This window comes from Megalopta genalis, unplaced genomic scaffold, assembly GCF_051020955.1.
Source record: "Megalopta genalis isolate 19385.01 unplaced genomic scaffold, iyMegGena1_principal scaffold0050, whole genome shotgun sequence".
NCBI lineage: Eukaryota > Metazoa > Arthropoda > Insecta > Hymenoptera > Halictidae > Megalopta > Megalopta genalis.
Window position 1 is genome coordinate 410,105 of NW_027476119.1, and position 17,708 is coordinate 427,812.

Genomic DNA, 17,708 nt, shown 5'->3' on the forward strand with positions numbered 1-17,708 from the left:
TCCCCTTTCCATTCTTCCTGATACTCCTTCGCCCGGATCTCGCTGCGATACGGACGCATACGCGGCGACGACCCGTACCCTGCATCGCAACCGGAACCCTGAAACCTTCGCCCTGGATTTCCGCTCGAACCGGTCGCTCTCTCGCTCCGCCATCAACTTTTCGACGGTTTCAACCTTCCGTCGTATCGGCCGCAATGTTGCAATATTCGCAGTTACGATTTTGTACCCTGCAAATCTTTATACAAACGTAATGAGTCACAGCCAAGATCACATGCTACGTACAGAGCGACCGATTTTAACCATTAAATGCAAATCGTTCGTACACTATTCGTTATATAAAAAAAGTAGTTCAGAGAAGAAGCGAATGGTTTCGAGAGGGTCAAAATCTGGCGAAGACAGTTTTTCTGTAAACGGACGCGTAGAGGCCGTATGGTGGTGATATACGTTTTTCTTAAATGGAATTGAATTTTTGTTAGCCCTTTGGAGTCTGATTTGTTTTTCATCAAATTGCGTTATATCTGAAGTCAAGTTTTACGTACATATAGATGCTAATAACAAGAAGTATTGATTTTATTATTCCGTTATTTCTTTTAGACGCTAAGGGCTGGGGCATATGTGTCCCATTGGTTTACATGTAAACAAATGTGCGTGGTATGCGTTCTAAGACTAGTATATTCGTGTATTGTGGAAAAACAAGATTCATTTCTCTCAATAGGCGTACGAAACATATATCCCGATAGACTCCAAAGGGTTAAATACACATTTTTTTTAAATTGATATAGCTCGTTATTCTCTACGAAAAGAAGTATTGATATTTTTATGTCGAAAAATCATCAATTTAGGGGTATTTTGATGAATCTTCTGTCTACAAAAGGACTATTTACATCACATTTGACACACAATATGCGAGTAATTTGTATTTAAAGATTGAAATTGGTCACCCCGTATAGAAGGTGGTTCACGAAACACAAAATAAATGTATCGAAGTTGACCTTCATAAGTTCTTATTAGCGCGTCGGCTCTCAAGAACTAATATCATCGATGCTATACAACTTTTTGTTTATCGATTTCAAGAAGAATAACATCGGGTGCATAAAAAATTGGCATAAGATCGAAACGCGATTCTTATTTATGACGTCGCGCGGTCCCTTTCCTCATAGCCTTTAACCATTATTATTAAAAATTATAATTCTTTACCTAAAATTCCCTTACTATGCATTATTTTTGAAGTGTAATGTCCAACGTGGGTAACAACACGACATTTCAGCTACGTTCAGAATAGATTTACGGAGTTACAATTTCTCACGGAGTACCGATAAAAACCGATGAACGGGGTCCTCATTTCAGCATCTGGAAGAACATAGGTAACGCGATAATAAGAGTTTGCAACGTTGTTTCGTCCCGTTCTCGTTAAAAAGAACGCCGTAACAAATTCGTATAACTGTGCACCACACATACGGTAGCGGTACCTACACAAGCCTCCTAGTAAATCGGGAAATGTTCATGAATGTATGATACACGGTATACCTGCTACACAGGCGAATGGCTAGTTTCCAGAGGCCAGAATAATTCCCACTTTATAATCCTCATAGGTTCACCCGACATCTCAGAAATTCTATGAAACGGAAAGACTATATAACTACCTGCATGTTTTAATATCCTCAATATTATTCATCACTACATACGAATGCGACGTCAAATATTGTTACACAAGAATTAAATATGTACAAAATATTACTACATACACGTAATGTAAATGTGGTCGCAATTAATTTTGTAGAAAAGAGTTCGCCTATCTGCGTAAGGAAAGCCTATTTGTCTAACCTCTCACATTACCAGTACAGTATCCCGCGCAAACGTTAATATTCGGCGTAATCAACAACACGTAAATAATGTTTAACGACTTGGAAAATAACCTAAGGCATTGCCAAACTGTCCGTTATAGTTCGAAAGTTTTCTTACGAAGCATCGTCCGTTACTGTATTCGTTCCGTCGTCTAACATATGTCAGTCATATTATTCCGCTGGTCGGGTACGCAAACGGAAGTTATTGCAGCGCGAAAGATCAACATGAAGAAGTGGAACGACCCGTACCTCGTTCCTTGTTTTGGCGGTTCTATAGCAAACTCACGGAAAGAACCGACCTCCCGGCTGTTTCTAGTCGATAAATAGTTTTGGTCATGATTTTGTTCCAGAATCGTTGAGATAAATGTAATTAACGGTAACACTAATCGTTACTCGACCACGTGTATTTATGTATCAGCGGGTTTAGCCAAGTTCGCTCAATTTAAATTGCATTAATGCAATAATGTACCTATAAAAAAAAACACGTCAGTCATTTAGTAACAGTAGCCAGAGCCACGGTATTGTACGTAACTCTGTGTATAATTAGCAGCAGTTATTACAAGCAACAGATGTTGATAATTAGCAACAAACATAATGAATTTCAATTCAGTCCATTTTAGTTACCTTGTAACAAAATGATTACCTGATGATGAAAACATTCTACATTCTATACTCTATCCAAAAGATAGAATTTAATTTTTTTAAATAATTAGACAAGACAAACTAATATACTCTAGGTATATTTATTATGAGATATACACACTCGGTTTCCGACGCGCCAATGCGATAACTTATAAATTACAGGGATCTGACACGTTTTGTTCTACATTACCAGAGTTTCGATCCTAGGAGTTCCACGTTACCAAGCAGAAATTGTGTTACTAATCTCGAGCCTTCCAAAGCTGAGACAGAAAAGCCCATAAGATGCATTGTCTGTACGAATCCTAAGTCTGTGGTTGAATGCAGTTGAACGTGATACCACAGACGAACTACCAGAGTAAATTGGTCAGCATATGAGGTTCCGCGTCACATGTTCTGAAATACCGACATCGCTAAAAACGGAAGGTTTCTCGCGCCCTCTGCCTAAATAGAACAGTCAGCTAGTGGACTACATAAAACTGTAGCACAGAAATTTCGTTTCTATTTTACAGCGTTGTCGACTCTAAAAATCAATATACAATGTTGTCGCCTGGGTTCCGGACTTTCTAGCTAGTAGAATCAAACAGAGGCTCTCTTCGTTGCATCGCGACTGTAATTCAGAACTATAATGTTCACGTGGTAAACGCGTCATGCCGCTGTCGGAACTCCCGTGCATGTGTGGCCAGTTTTCCTGCGAACACTGGGCACGCGGGCAGGCACGCTGTTGATGTATGTTTTACTTCTTTTCAGTACTGTCATTCTTTACCCTTGTCTACCAAGGTAAGTCATTACTGGACTCGAGACACTGTGGTAGGACAGGAGTGCCGATTTTATAAATTCTATTTACATGATACATAAACGAAACCTGATGTATGCATTATATATATATATTGGAATATTTTGCACTTTCCTTCAACATCATTTGGTATAATTCTTTTTTAGAATTATTAACCAGATATTTTTTTAGTTTCTAATCAGGTGAATCTTAATACATCATTCGAAAAATATTTTAAAACTGTTTCTAAACATTTAAAAAGAATTTGAAACGATATGGCCTGTATTAACTAAAGTGTGTGACAAGCTATATTCGAACCTATTAATGACTGAGTTTTTTTTTAAATTACAATGTACGGTAGCTTTTTTTACGGTAGTTTTAGAGTATGTAATGAAAAAAGACGTAGTCTCATTTCAAATGTAAAAGGGAGAGAGAATTTTAATTTTTTCAGTGGAATTGCATTAGTTTCGTGGAAGCACTAAATTATGGCACCCTCAAGTACTAACACCGCTGACTCTCTTTCTGGATTCTCCGACAATGGAAATCAAACTATCATAGAAAACGTTAAACGACTGCATTTTTTTATATACTATTTTTTTCTCAATATTACACATGTAGTAATAATAAAAGAATCATACTAATACAATATGCAAACTTTATCATTATCGGAAACTGACATCAAAGTTACAATATTTAATACAACAATCCCAACATTTTCGAATTTTGTGGAGTTGGTAGATTAAAAAAGCTTTTCAGATTTAAAAGAAAATTTTTAATTTATTAAGGACATTAATTAAAATTTTTGTAATGTCTGCAAGCTTAGTTGTTTATATATGTAAAGAAATAAATTATGCACAATCAACTTTTTAAATTTTTAGGATGTGCAAAGATTCCTTATAATATTATAATAATTGTTGTAACCTCTGTTTTTAATGATATAATTAATCAAATTAATTGCAAATGAACTCCCATAGTGAACTTCGCATCTGCAGTTTATTATACAGGGTGTCCCAAAAATGTCTCACAATTCGGAAATGGGAGGTTCCTGAGTAACTTCTTCCTTCGCGAAAATGCAATCTACAGCTTTGTTTACGAGTTATTAGCGAAAAACAGTAACCAATGTGAGGCGAGATCAGCTAGCGCAAGACGGTTGAACCAATAAGCGCAACTGGGCTTCGTGCGCTCGTTGGCTAGGCCGCTACGCATTCGCAACGTCGAACTCGCCTCTTATTGATCAGTGTCTTTCGTTAATAGCTCGTAAACAAAGCCACGGATTGCATTTTCGTTAAGGAAAAAGTTACTTCAAATGATCACGGGAAGTCACCATTTCCAGATTGCAAGACATTTTTGGGATACCCTGTGCTTCATAGGCAAACCTTCCAGCATCCTGACCGTTCGTTCGTGGAATTTCTACTCAAGGCCAATGTGTCCATTGGTTTCTAGTTTGTCCAATGGTGTCAGGGATTCTGCTCAAAATCTGCTCCAAGTGGCGGATAGAAAACCTCACAAATGAGATAATCCCATTTGTGATGGGTATTTCTCCCACTTGTATTTTCCTAGAAGAAAGTTGTAAAGCGGTTCAGGATGCTGGGAGGTATCATTTTCATCGTTTAAATGTACGCACCGTATGAATTTGTGGCTTACGAATCATAAAATGGGCCGTAATACAACCAAGATATACAGAATACTCGGTTCTCGCTAAAATATCGGTAAAGATGAGCACGGCATGGAAATGGTAATGGGGCTTCTGAAGCCCACTCTTGGGTGACGAAATAATGCATTGGATGCCTAATCTACTCCTACACCTCGTCTGTGGTTATACATACGTATGCACATATGTCGTAAATGGCAGCACTGGTTGACTATACAAAAATGGGGGCAAAAATTTTGCTTTACCATAGTGAGCATTTTTATCCCCACCATTTTAATGCGCATCCAGGTCCGCGCAGTTGCTTTAGAAGGAGAACAGGAGATGATCGAGAGAGACAGAATGAAACCAGCGGACTCTATACAGGGTGTCCCAAAAATGTCTCGCAATCCGAAAATGGGGGCTGCCTGAGCTGATTTGAAGTAACTTTTTCCTTAGCGAAAATGCAATCCGCGGCTTCGTTCGTGAGTTATTAGTGAAAAACAGCGACCAATGAGAGGCGATCAGCGGAACAGAGCTTCGTGTGCTCGTTGGCTGGGCCGCCTCGCGTCAGTTGTGCTCGCCTCTCATTGGACACCGTTTTTCGTTAATAACTCGTAAACGAAGTCGCGGGTCGCATTTCCGCTAAGGAAAATGTTACTTCAAATGATCTGAGGAATCCACTATTCCCGAATTGCGAGACATTTTTGGGACACCCTGTGTATGAGAGTGTTCACACGGACGAAATACTTAGGCCGTCTCACTTTACAGTGCTTGCGATCTCACTCTTTTCGCGCATCCGTACGCCTGGCGCTCCATCTGAAACACGTGGCGCGATATTCGACTTGTACTTTTCGCCCAGTAGGATTCCCGACCATACAGTCCAGCGTATTTACGAACGTCCTAACTACAAGCGGCGCACGTGTGCGCCACGATGTAAACGTTGGTAACGATCCGCAGTAACTGAAAGCATGCACGAAGTTCAAATTTCAGAATTACGGGCTGCGAAATTTGACACACTTTTCGTCTTTTCCGATCGATCCATAGAAGCAACAACAACCTCCTGTATTCCACAGGCTCCTCTATTTAATAATAACGGCCCTTTTCTGAGTCTCAAATTCATTCCAGCCTTATTCACTCCAGAAGTGATAATGTGAAATTATTTCGATAATTGTGAAAATAATTACGAAACTCCTTCTCATACAGTAGAATATTGATTGCTAGCCGTCTCAGTTAACAAGTATGATGGCTGAATTAACAAAATGTTGTAGATTCATAAAGTAGAAACCATTAACTAAAATCTAGCTTACGGGTTTTCGAAAATTTTAATAATTATAGAAATGATTGTCATTTCAAGACGTTCGCAAATACACTGGATTGTGCGGTCGAGAATCCTACGAGGCGAAAAGTACAAGTCGAATGTCGCGCCATGTGTTTCAGATGAAGTGCCAGGCAAACGAATGCGCGAATAGAGTGAGATCGCAAGCATGGTAAAGTGAGACAAGCTACATAGGTCGTCGGTGTGCTTGTTTCTCATGGTTATGATATCTCATGCCCTCTTACTCACTCGCCACTTTCTCTCTTTGTCTAAAACTATGAAGGCAGCACTGCTTAACTGTTAAGCGTCAATCAATCAGAGGAGAAGCAGTTTCTCTACCAGCTTCATAATTCTGTGCCGGTTGCCCCCGCCTTGGATTACTATGATGAGACATTATTGTATTTCATATTTCTATCTGAATACTTCACACATTGTTTGAATATATAGATGCATGTGTACGCAACAAAGTTAAAATTGTATTATTTCAGTTCGAAACAGCAGTTTATGCACTATTAACATCTTGTTTATATCTAGTAGTTCTATACTGTCCATTATGTCAATAATTATATGTATTAATCACTAAGTAGATGAAGAAGAGCATGCTTCACTTTGTTTAAAAGGAGCTTAAAATAATTAGCGCTGCTGTTGTTTTAACTACTTTCAGGGAACAGTCATAGAGAAGGTCTTTCATTAATTCACTCAATGGCCTAATAAAATTATTTCGTCTGCTACGCCGAAGTATTTGCGTTTAACTTCTGCATTGTTTTGACAATACCAGCGGAATGGTAAGAATATAAATATAATATTTAAATCACAGTTATATACTATAATATTTAATAATTCACTTTTAATAATTGTAATCATTTTGTTCAATATTTTTAATTTACAAATATATATAAGTTAGCTATAATACATGTGCTCGCATATTACATCGTTGTTTCGTCATGGTTATTTTTTAAAATGCTACTATATAATCAAAAATATTTCTTTGACTCGTATTTTAATATTAATTTATTTTCTAATTTGAGTGGTGTGTTAGAAAGATATGGACCTATCTTTTTTTGGTTAGGTGCATTTAAGTAATCTTGTTATAGGGATAAGCCTATAATACCTCTTTCTAGTCTTTGACATTAATTTTTTTAGGCCAGTTCACTTGTTGCAGCAGGTATTGGTCTTGCTGTGGTAGGTTTTACTGGGCGTTATATTTTGAAGAGGATGCCTGGTTGGTCTCAAAGAATGTCAGAGGCTGTTAAATCATTAGATGCCCAGGTAAATTATTTCAAACAAGATATTTTTACCCTTATTACAAATATTATAACTAAATACTCATTCCAGAAATTATCAAATAATAAATACTACAAAGGAGGATTTGAGAATAAAATGACTCGTCGAGAAGCTAGTTTAATATTAGGTGTGTCTCCTACTGCAAATAAAGTAAAAGTAAAGGAGCATTTTAAAAAAGTTATGGCTGTAAATCATCCCGATAGAGGTGGATCACCTTATATAGCAGCCAAAATTAATGAAGCAAAAGATCTGTTAGAAAAATGAAGTAGAATAAATAATTTGTATTACATATATATTTGTAAATGTAATTCTAATTTTAGAATTTCTAGAACAAATTTTTCTGTACATACCTAATTAACACAAATTAATCTTATATTTTACTCAACTTAAAATAAAGACATTTGTATATAGATACATTACTGTGGTGGTTTTAATTTCAATACTGACTAATTGAGCTAAAAATTACAGTACTTAAAATACTTAATACATGATTTAAATACAATCAGTACACATATATTACAATCTTATGGAATATCAAGTACAGCTAGAGTATCTAGTTCCATATTCTCTCTTTTTAAAAACAATAAATGTATAAAGAATCATATAAATAAAAAATATGAACATCATCGGTATATTGTCTCACCTTCGTGCTAAATTCGTATTTACAATAACAGTGTAGAAGTAATATTATAATACAATCTTACATGACATGATCAGTTTGCAATTGCATGAAGACAATATATTGACTAGATTCTTTCTCAGGAGAGCATCTTATTGTCTACTTTACTTTCTTTTTGTTCAAAGCGCTCCCGTGAGATTTTTGTTCGTAGTTTTATAAGAGTGCTACCAGGCAGCGATCCAGGTACTTTAAATATGCTCTAAGATAAGAAGAATTCATTGATGTTATTAGTTATCACATATTGAATTTTAATTCTTAAATGAGTATCTAATACCTACTTGCATAAATTCGTGACATTTTAAAACAATACTGTCCTTCGTTATCTCTTTAAAACATTCCGCTAATGTTGTAAAATCTTGACACGCAAGTAAGTTGCCCTTGTTCCTTTTTATAAGAGTTAATGCAACACGGAAAATAATTTTACTTCCTTCATAAAACAGACAATCCCATATGCGCAGCGTAGTCTGCCAAGTTGTAAACATTTTATTCAGTACTTCTATAGTTTATGGCAATCCAAACAAGAATTCAATTATTAATATAAAACATTAAACTAAAAATGATTTTTTGAACTCTACACATATTGCTTATAAAATCTTCAATGAAAATAAAGCATTAAATTCATGATAACTTAAAATGCATGATTAATTTTACCTCAATTGGTAAGACTTCAGCAAATAAACAAACAAACCATTTCGTTGTAATAACTGCCCAAGGTAAGCCTGTATTTGTAACATGCTGATAAATATCCGGCATTTTTATTCTAGAAAAGTATTGGTAATGTATGTATATATATCGTGTAATTTACAAGCTATTAATAAAAATTTAAAAGATCATTACTTGACTAATTCTGCAAGAACATCTATGTCTGTAAGCAGACCATCCATAGTTGATGTATAATAATCAGGTAAAATTTTTTCTATTAGAACCTTTAACAGCCAAAAAGCTGTTTCTTCATTTTTTGTAACAAGTAGTAATAATCCTGCAATATAGTTTAAGCCCTAAAAAGAAAATGTAATAATTTCTATTTAATTTTCATTTTTATAAAACAGTTATTGCCAATATTAATTATATAATATAAGCATAATCATTTTTAAAAGACTTACTTGACAATATCCTACTGTCTTATTTTGATGAGCAAAAGCTAAAAGAATATTGTACAACTGATGCTGCTGATTTTCTGTATTATTGAAAAATATATTATCAGGAAATGTTCTTGGTAAATCAGTTTTTATAATATCTTCTATTTGTTTATTATGTGAAGACTGTAACAATTTTTCATAGAGATCTGGAGAGGCGTTTTTCATATCCTCACCTCCACTGACAGACAACCATACCTTTAAGCATCAATTTCTTTGATTAGCTGGGTGATAATAAATTATTTTGATTCTCATATATACTTACCAAACCTCTATGTTCACCTGGTATGCCTTTGCGAACATATCTTTTTATTGTAATACTACGTTGCAATGAGTTTCCTTTACCAATAATTTCAGCCCATTTTTTTGCCCTTTTAGCGAGTACTTTAAGGTATTCCGACATAAAATCTTCATAAGTTTCATAGTCAAAATCGTTAGGTCTTTCGAATCCATACTCGTCAACATTACTACAGAAGAAATTGATAAATTATTAATTAATTTTCTAAAACGACTCTACCCAAAACGTAATCATACAAAGATTAAAAGGTATGACTGAGAAGTGTTTCATTTAAGTCAATGTTACTTAACTTTAAAATCTTTATTCTAATACATATAAAAAAACTTGGTCCGGTTTAACTGTCACCTGTTCATTCTTATTAGTGATTAGAAATTGTATTTATGAAAACATAACCTCACATGTGTCAGAAGAAAAACAGGAAAATATACGTGTAGAATCTGTGTAAATCACTCGTAGCGTTTATGTCTTCTATATGTGTTTATAAAACAAGAACAAAATAGTTATACGTTTATAAAATAATTCAGAGTCTTTAATGCTTACCTAAAACATGAACTTGCCATACCCCAGGCAATAGGATGCTGACATATAATTTCTGCCGTATATAGGGTGTTCAATAACCCCTTTTCGATCTTAACCCGGTAAGATACTTTTACCATTGCGATCATAGGTTTTGATTTTATATGTAGAACAAAACCCTCTTGTAAAAATAGTTTAATTTGAACTTAATTCGGATAGTTTCGTTGAAATTTCATTGTAATTTAGCTAGTTTAGTACTATTTTAATCCTTTCATTGTTATATATTTACTATTCATTTCATACTGGGTATCACTGCAGTTACGTATGAGAAACTGTTCCGAAAAATATTATATGTATACAGAGAAAATATAAAACATAATATTTACTACGAAAAATAGAATGCAATGCATTTTTTATCAAATAAAAGCATTTATTGGCTTATCAGGCGTAAGATTAAGTGTGCGCTAACACTACACTGAATGAGCGCTATGACGAACTGGTTACTTCTTGATCCAGATCCAAGTACTCCGACCGGAAAGAGTTAATAATATAATCATCGATTACAGTAGATCATATTTCTGACGTATAGAAATGATAATGACAAATCTTTTATTTATATATTTCTTAACTCTTACGTTCTCCAGTTTCAAAAGTAGATAAAATTATTGTAAACTAAGCATTTTCTTATCTTTGAATAGGAATTGTACATATATGTACGTATTTAATTCCACGTAGTGCTGTTACTATGTATTTTCTTAGTGACAAATAATGCTATACCAGAACGATGTGTAACTTAAAATGATAATTTCAACATGTTAACTTACAAATGACATGATTGGAAAACAGATCTATTATCTAAAATATACCACTGAAAACAGATGTTCATTTTCAGAGAAGTTGAATAATCGACTTTTTATCGAATATTCAAACCACCAATGGATATTGCCAAATAAGTAGAGTTTGCGCGTCCGTTACAATTATTGACAGAAATTTGTACATCTTTTATGACACAATAATCATGGTAAATAATATTGTATGCGATTTTTATTATTCAATACGTCCAATTAATTGAAATTATTTTATTGGCATATTATGAGGCGACTGTAGATGATATACACGGTGTTCCAATTTTTTCTGTTAAACTTTACCAGCCTATTCTCCATACAAATAAAAGTAAGTAAGAAGTGTTATATAACAAGATGTTATATAAAGTATTTTAAAAATCTTATTCTTTAATTCAGAATTAAAATAAATATGAAAAAATCTAAGAATACATACATTTATATGCATGCACGATCCTGAGCGCACGTGTTTCTTACATACGATGTTGGCGACGCATGTGCAAGAAATCCTTTTCGAGGGACAAATTCCTCAATCTGGCAAGAGTGGTCGATACTCGATATTACGGTACCACATGGTAACGGAGGTAAAATGGCGTTACCTGTTCCTTGTGTCGCTGGTAAGCATTTTTCCATTATTTTTCTAGGTAAACTTCCTAATTAAGAATTAGATTTGATATGATATTTCTTGCTTGAATAATATGTGGCCGCATTAAACATCTATTTATAAAGCAATAGCAAATTTCGTCATATGCGGCAACTGACTGGACAAAAATGTGTCATGTGGCATTTTGTTACTGAAAGATATATTCATGGCAAAATAAATATGTACAATGTTATGAATATGAAACAGTACGCGCTATTTTAATTAAATCCTGTGTATGTGTACAATTTCGATAGTATTACATTACTTCATAAATGATTTGTAATTATTTTATATTTGTTATCTAGTCAGGGTGTTTTTCTATTTTTATTTCAGTAATGTGTTGTTTGTTATAGTAGGTATAAAATGTTGTTACATATATTATTCTGAATTCATATCCCATAAATATTGTAATAACAATAAGATAATATTAATTTATTATAACATTTATTATCAGATATTAAGGTATTAAATTTTTTATAGTGAGAGGTTCTAATGGTGTCAGCTTAGGACAAGGTCCACCATCATATGAATCAGTTAAATCATTTCCTAAGGATGACAGCAAAACGTGTAGAGCAATGGTTTTTAGTCCAGAAGGACGATATTTTGCTTGGGTCAATGGAGCCACAACAAAAATTTTGGAATGTAGTTCATGGAAAGTTGTTAACGAAATCAAAAGACCCAAGATCTTTTCAATAAAGTTTTCCAGCCAAGGCAACTATTTTATGACATGGGAACCATTCAGTGGTATTTCATTCATTACTACTTTGCTATTGTGTGTTTTTTTTTTAATGTGTTCATTATTACTTTTATTTACATTATATATGTGAACATTTTATTATAATAATGTCAAACATAAAGTTGTTAATATTTTGATTATAGTGACACAATCAAATCCTCAAGCGTCACCTAATCTTCACATATGGAAGTCGGAGAATGGAGAACTAGTGAAAAGTTGTATACAGAAGAGACAAGCAGATTGGTAATATAATATTTACATAATAATAAGAAAGAGGGAGATAATATTTGCATAAATATTTATCTTGTTTAAAGTGTAATATTTTAATTGTATATTGTATTCTTAAAAGAATTATACTGATTAATTGTTAATATATTCCTTTAAAAATATTTTTATTTTTATGAATATATTAAGTGAATTGATTTCTAACTCTGTTTTAATATATATAAATATGCATTTACGCTTATTCAGGGAACCTCAGTGGTCAAGTGATGAGAAAATCTGTGGGATGTTAGTTGGTGCAGATGTCGTTCTGTATGAGGATGGCAATTTTCAAAAAGTTGCTCACAGAATAAATATAGCCAAAGTTGCTAGTTTTAGTATTTCACCCATTTGTTCTCCGTATTATATTGTCTGTTATATGCCTGGTAATTACATTTTGTTGTATTTATTTAACATTAAATTACGAATACATTTATATGATGCCAAGGTACCTATATGTGGAGAGTACATAACTTTTTTTCACAATGTTACTTACCAGATATTGTGATTAATTAATGAAACTGTGTGTTACTAGATGTACATACTCAATGAAATGTTTAATCAGTAGTTCAAGTGTAGCTGAGATAAAAATTGGCATATTTTATGAAGTACTTTTTTATTTCAGTTTCTCTCATTATGAAGCAAATATGCATGGCAAGCATGTAATGCACAGGTGGAATGAAGATTATATATATATATATATATATATATATGACAATTATATCTGTAGAACATTTTAACATTGTAAACAAGTACGATCGAATATTGACACATAATGGTATTTTGAGAGGTAGACAAGTATGAGTATATAATCGGAATCACCAATAATGGGAAATTTTCCTGATTATTGCATGTACAGTTTTATGTGTAAGTACATAATTAAAATCATAGGGAATAAATAGAGGTATATGTATAATAGGTAATTATTATGAAAAGTATATAGACTTCAAATTATTCTGAAGAATATTTTGATATTGTATTGTTACATAAAATGATGTAAAAATAAGTACTCTCCACATTAAATACCAAAAGTTTAAATTGTATACATCATATTATAATTTAAATGTAAGTATTGAATTGGATTTATAATTAATTTAATTTACATCATAGGAAAATCTGGTCAGCCTGCATTTGGAAAATTATTCCAATACCCTGATTTTGATGCCACGCGTGCTATAGCAAGCAAAAGTTTCTTCCAGGTATAATTTTGCTGGTATCAATTATTTACAGATTTAGTTTCAGAAAATTATACAACTCTTTTTCTTAGGCGGATAAACTGAATGTTTATTGGAATAATACTGGAGCACATGCCTTGTTATTGACAAGTACGGAGGTTGACAAAACAGGTTCTTCATACTATGGAAAACAAACATTACATTATCTTAATACAAAGGGTGAAACTGCCATGCTCACATTTAGTTAGTACTTCTCTTATTATCAGTGTTCATAGGCATAAATTCATGTACTTATAATTGTTGTTCTTGATTATTTTTCATTTAGAAAAAGAACCTCCCATACACGCAGTTCAGTGGTCTCCAAAAAAAAATGAATTTGTTGTCATACATGGTTTTATGCCAGCTGACACGACATTATTTAACATTCAGTGTCAACCAATATTCGAGTTCGGTACACTCCATCGAAATAGCATTTACTATAGTCCCCATGGAGATAATATCCTTTTTCATACTACAGTATTTATTATTATAGGGTTTCTGTATTTAGCAAATAATTAATTCCTTAACCACTATGCACTTCTTATATTGACTGGATTTGGTAATCTTCGTGGCCATATTGAGTTATGGGACGTAAATACAAAAAAATTAATTGCTACTGCAGAAGCTCCTGATACAACGCTTCTTCAGTGGTCTCCGGATGGAGAACACTTTATGACTGCAACCACAGCACCTAGACTTCGAATGTGTAATGGGTAAGCTACATAAACGTAAAAGAAATTTCTTTATAAACACCTTAAATTTTTTGATAATCAATATTTATTTACAGATTTAAAATTTGGCACTATACTGGAACGTTGTTATATGAGCGACCATGGAACGAACAGGAGGAATTGTGGGAAGTACTTTGGCAAACATTCCCTCCTAACACATTTCCGGAGAAAGCAATTAGTTATAAAGCTGTCGAAGGTATTGCTCCTAGTCAGCCTCAAGGTAAAGACAGTGTGTAACATTTAGTAATAATATTAAGATAAGAAGAATAAGGATAATCATAACATTTTTTTATAATTTACTTAAAGCGTCAAAACAAGCGTATCGACCACCTACTGCCAGAGGAGAAAGTTTACCTTTTGAAATACCTAATTGTCCATTTAAGAAGAAGAAAAAAACTGGTAATAAAATAAGCTTCCTATCATAATTTATAAAACACGAGTATTTTGAGAAATTTATAGAGTTTTTGTATTTTTCTTTTATCAAATAAAGCAAAAAAAAAGACGAAGAAGGATCAAAAGGAATCAGAAGGGGCTACATCTACTAGCCCAAGTACAAATGGGCAAGTTACTACTAGCACAAACAGTCAGAGCTTAGCCTCTGCAAACGTTCCTCAATGTATCGATGAAGTGGAGAGGAGTAAGAAAATGAAAAAAATTAAAGCGGTAAGAATTTTCACCGCACACAAATTCAAACGATCAAAATGATTTTTATATTCACCATTTATTACAGAAGTTAGATCAAATTACTAAACTAAAGGAACAGTTAGAGGCTGGCAAGCGATTAGAAATCAATCAATTGGACAAGATTCAGAAAGAAGCTGATTTGTTGAATGAAATGGAAAAGCTTGCTTTATGATGAACATTTCAAATCGCATATGTGAACGGTTAAAAAAAAGTCCGAATATTTCTCCTGAAAAATGGAAAATGATCTCGGTCCATCGTTTACAATATCGTACGTACGGAAGTTACATTTGGCTGAAAATTAAAATTTTCATTCTGCAAAGAGGTAGTGGGAACAAAATAAATTTCAACGGTGGATTGAAACATGTTTCCATATTATCGAGGTTGATAGAATTAAAAATTCGATCACAAATTAAGTTCGTTTTAGTGATCTTAGACAGAATATAGAAGGTCCGCCATACCTCTTGCTTAATTAGAAAGAAATCATTTTCTTTTTCTCAAGAAACGTTACATTTTTAAAAAATGTCAAAGGTTAATACGTCGATTGACGATTACCAAGCTTATTTCGTATCATGCAATCTCAAATAAAGATCGTGTATCCACGATAAAAGTGAATCATTTAAAGCAAAAGTATCTCGTGGTATTTTATTGGATGTGTAGGGGATTATTAAAATTTATAATCGCATGGGTATGTGTGAAATAGAAAAGTAACGTAATTGTATAATTTCAATACACAGAAAAATTTGTTCCTGAAGGCGGGTGTTATAATTTCAATTATTATATTTGTAAATTATTGTAAATCTTTTTCGTATAATAATTTGTATTCGAAAAACCTTAACAGAAATTGATAATGGACATATCATTTTTGTACTTTAATTGGTAAATAACTAAAGTTAGACATTTTGTGCTGATACCTTCAGGAAAACGATTCGTTTTTGTACACGACATTTTTATTTCTATGCTTTGCATTGTGTTTAGGATTCAAATGTTTATATTTTTCCTGCTATCAATCATTATAAGACTGGTCAGACGAAATGGATTACATGGTACAGTTTAATAAATAAATGAAAAAAACTGCCAAAAAAGAAAAAACAATAATTAAGCGTTGTTTCACGAACAGTGAAACATTTTTAAGCAATAAAGGAAATTTAGCTGTTTGAATTAGTTGATTTTTTAAGCACCACTATTTTAAACAATGTTCAATATTACCCTTACTCGTTATTCTGTTGGGTTGAAACTTTAATTGCAATTTTTGTTCTTTATTGAGGGTGATCGTTGTTATATTACTAAATATTGTTTTCGTTTTATAACATTGCTATTAACAAGGTCTTTGTTTTCTTAAGAAAACAAAAAATTCTATACATTAAAAGGAAAATATATTCTTTACCTCTATCTTAATTCTTTTAACACGCTATTTAAATATTTCTGTGACTATCTTTATTTGCAATTTTGAAATTATATATAATTTTAAGGTGTACATTATATGATATATGTACAATTAATACCTCAACAAAATCAATTACATCTGAAGAAAAATCACAATTGCCAATGTTGTGTACAGTTATATGAAATTTATGAAAATAAATTACTGAAAAAGAAACAAAATATCAATGACATACAATTTTTTTTTGTAACCCTCGTTATTACCAAATATTGAGCAACTTTTAGAATTATATATTAACAGAGATAATCAAGTTACCACTGCTTATTTGAAACTCTATTCAGGTAAATACAGTTCGAAAAAAGAATTTTATACAATTTTTCCATTAATGCAATACCATCGTATTGATATAAAAACTTTCACCTTTTTAAATTATATGTATAGTAGTACAAGATTTAAGGCTGTATTTTCATATTTGAATTTACGGTTTGTATCGCTTTCAATTTGAAATCTTCGTTTTAATTAACAAATCTTTTTTATAATCTACGTATAAACAAGAAATTGTTACAGTTTTTTATTACAATGATCTTTACAGTGACAATGTTACAAACAGAAGTAAGGACGAGGGCGAAACATTGTAATGACGAAAATGGGGTTGAAAAAAAAAACGCGCGTATTCTTAAAATTGTACGAAGAATAGGTACAGAAATAATGAAAAAAACAAACGATTAAGTGAAAGAAAATTTATACTTTAAGCGTCAAAGATGACAAAAGAAGAATATGAAATATTTCAATAAGAAAACTAATAAACAAAGGGTTAATTTAAGAGACAATCGGAATTAAATGATCAAGGATAGGTGCACGAGAAGCACCGTGAACGTAGTAGTAACAGTGGGTACGGTGGTCGTTTTAACTCGAGAACGACAGTAGCGCCGTAAGATAGCCGTGTTTACAGATTCGCCAGTGAGTTCCATAACGTCACGTCAAAAAGTGCAACAAATATTTCTACCACCGTTTACTATGTAAAGGTGCGTTTCCCTTTGTTAGAAGTTCAGATCGGTTAATTGGTGATAGTAAGAACGACCTGTAACGTGGTACGTCGT

General features: G+C 33.0%; 3 protein-coding genes across 8 annotated transcripts; 2 read left to right on the plus strand and 1 right to left on the minus strand.

Moving 5' to 3' along the window:
• The first annotated feature begins 6,447 nt into the window (after positions 1 to 6,447).
• Positions 6,448 to 7,901, plus strand: LOC117226657 (mitochondrial import inner membrane translocase subunit TIM14). 3 transcript variants are annotated; one of them, XM_033481235.2, is made up of 4 exons: positions 6,448 to 6,601; positions 6,868 to 6,988; positions 7,347 to 7,472; positions 7,539 to 7,901. In XM_033481235.2, exons 2-4 carry the CDS (start codon positions 6,986 to 6,988, stop codon positions 7,749 to 7,751), a joined length of 342 nt encoding a protein of 113 aa, XP_033337126.2. In that variant the 5' UTR covers positions 6,448 to 6,601; positions 6,868 to 6,985; the 3' UTR covers positions 7,752 to 7,901. The 3 variants fall into 3 exon arrangements, with proteins under 3 accessions (XP_033337126.2, XP_033337127.2, XP_076384023.1); XM_033481236.2 differs by having other exon boundaries at positions 6,488 to 6,658; XM_076527908.1 differs by having other exon boundaries at positions 6,488 to 6,988.
• On the minus strand, positions 7,763 to 11,527 carry LOC117226689 (growth hormone-regulated TBC protein 1-A). 4 transcript variants are annotated; one of them, XM_076527903.1, is made up of 8 exons: positions 11,395 to 11,527; positions 10,141 to 10,448; positions 9,568 to 9,769; positions 9,270 to 9,500; positions 9,004 to 9,164; positions 8,818 to 8,926; positions 8,445 to 8,630; positions 7,763 to 8,365 (listed from the first exon to the last, which is right to left on the minus strand). In XM_076527903.1, exons 2-8 carry the CDS (start codon positions 10,263 to 10,265, stop codon positions 8,246 to 8,248), a joined length of 1,134 nt encoding a protein of 377 aa, XP_076384018.1. In that variant the 5' UTR covers positions 10,266 to 10,448; positions 11,395 to 11,527; the 3' UTR covers positions 7,763 to 8,245. The 4 variants fall into 4 exon arrangements, with proteins under 4 accessions (XP_076384018.1, XP_076384020.1, XP_076384019.1 ...); XM_076527905.1 differs by lacking the exon at positions 11,395 to 11,527 and adding an exon at positions 9,999 to 10,068 and having other exon boundaries at positions 10,141 to 11,180; XM_076527904.1 differs by lacking the exon at positions 11,395 to 11,527 and adding an exon at positions 9,891 to 10,068 and having other exon boundaries at positions 10,141 to 11,180.
• Positions 11,451 to 16,385, plus strand: eIF2A (eukaryotic translation initiation factor 2A). The gene is made up of 12 exons (XM_076527902.1): positions 11,451 to 11,575; positions 12,082 to 12,345; positions 12,481 to 12,580; positions 12,809 to 12,984; positions 13,709 to 13,797; positions 13,866 to 14,016; positions 14,099 to 14,269; positions 14,351 to 14,525; positions 14,600 to 14,763; positions 14,850 to 14,942; positions 15,034 to 15,206; positions 15,274 to 16,385. Exons 1-12 carry the CDS (start codon positions 11,548 to 11,550, stop codon positions 15,397 to 15,399), a joined length of 1,710 nt encoding a protein of 569 aa, XP_076384017.1. The 5' UTR covers positions 11,451 to 11,547; the 3' UTR covers positions 15,400 to 16,385.
• Positions 16,386 to 17,708: the final 1,323 nt, after the last annotated feature.

What these genes read in the sequence shown, in the direction of transcription:
- LOC117226657 (XM_033481235.2), top strand. An exon ending in TTAAATCATTAGATGCCCAG is followed by an intron (nt 7,473 to 7,538) that starts GTAAATTATTTC and finishes TACTCATTCCAG; the next exon opens with AAATTATCAAATAATAAATA.
- LOC117226689 (XM_076527903.1), bottom strand. Translation starts at nt 10,265, where the DNA reads ATGATCGCAATGGTAAAAGTATCTTACCGGGTTAAGATCGAAAAGGGG. An exon ending in ATGGCAAGTTCATGTTTTAG is followed by an intron (nt 9,770 to 10,140) that starts GTAAGCATTAAA and finishes TTTCTTCTGTAG; the next exon opens with TAATGTTGACGAGTATGGAT. An exon ending in GTTCTTGCAGAATTAGTCAA is followed by an intron (nt 8,927 to 9,003) that starts GTAATGATCTTT and finishes ATACTTTTCTAG; the next exon opens with AATAAAAATGCCGGATATTT.
- eIF2A (XM_076527902.1), top strand. Translation starts at nt 11,548, where the DNA reads ATGGCGTTACCTGTTCCTTGTGTCGCTG. An exon ending in CAGAAGAGACAAGCAGATTG is followed by an intron (nt 12,581 to 12,808) that starts GTAATATAATAT and finishes ACGCTTATTCAG; the next exon opens with GGAACCTCAGTGGTCAAGTG. An exon ending in AACTGCCATGCTCACATTTA is followed by an intron (nt 14,017 to 14,098) that starts GTTAGTACTTCT and finishes TTTTTCATTTAG; the next exon opens with AAAAAGAACCTCCCATACAC.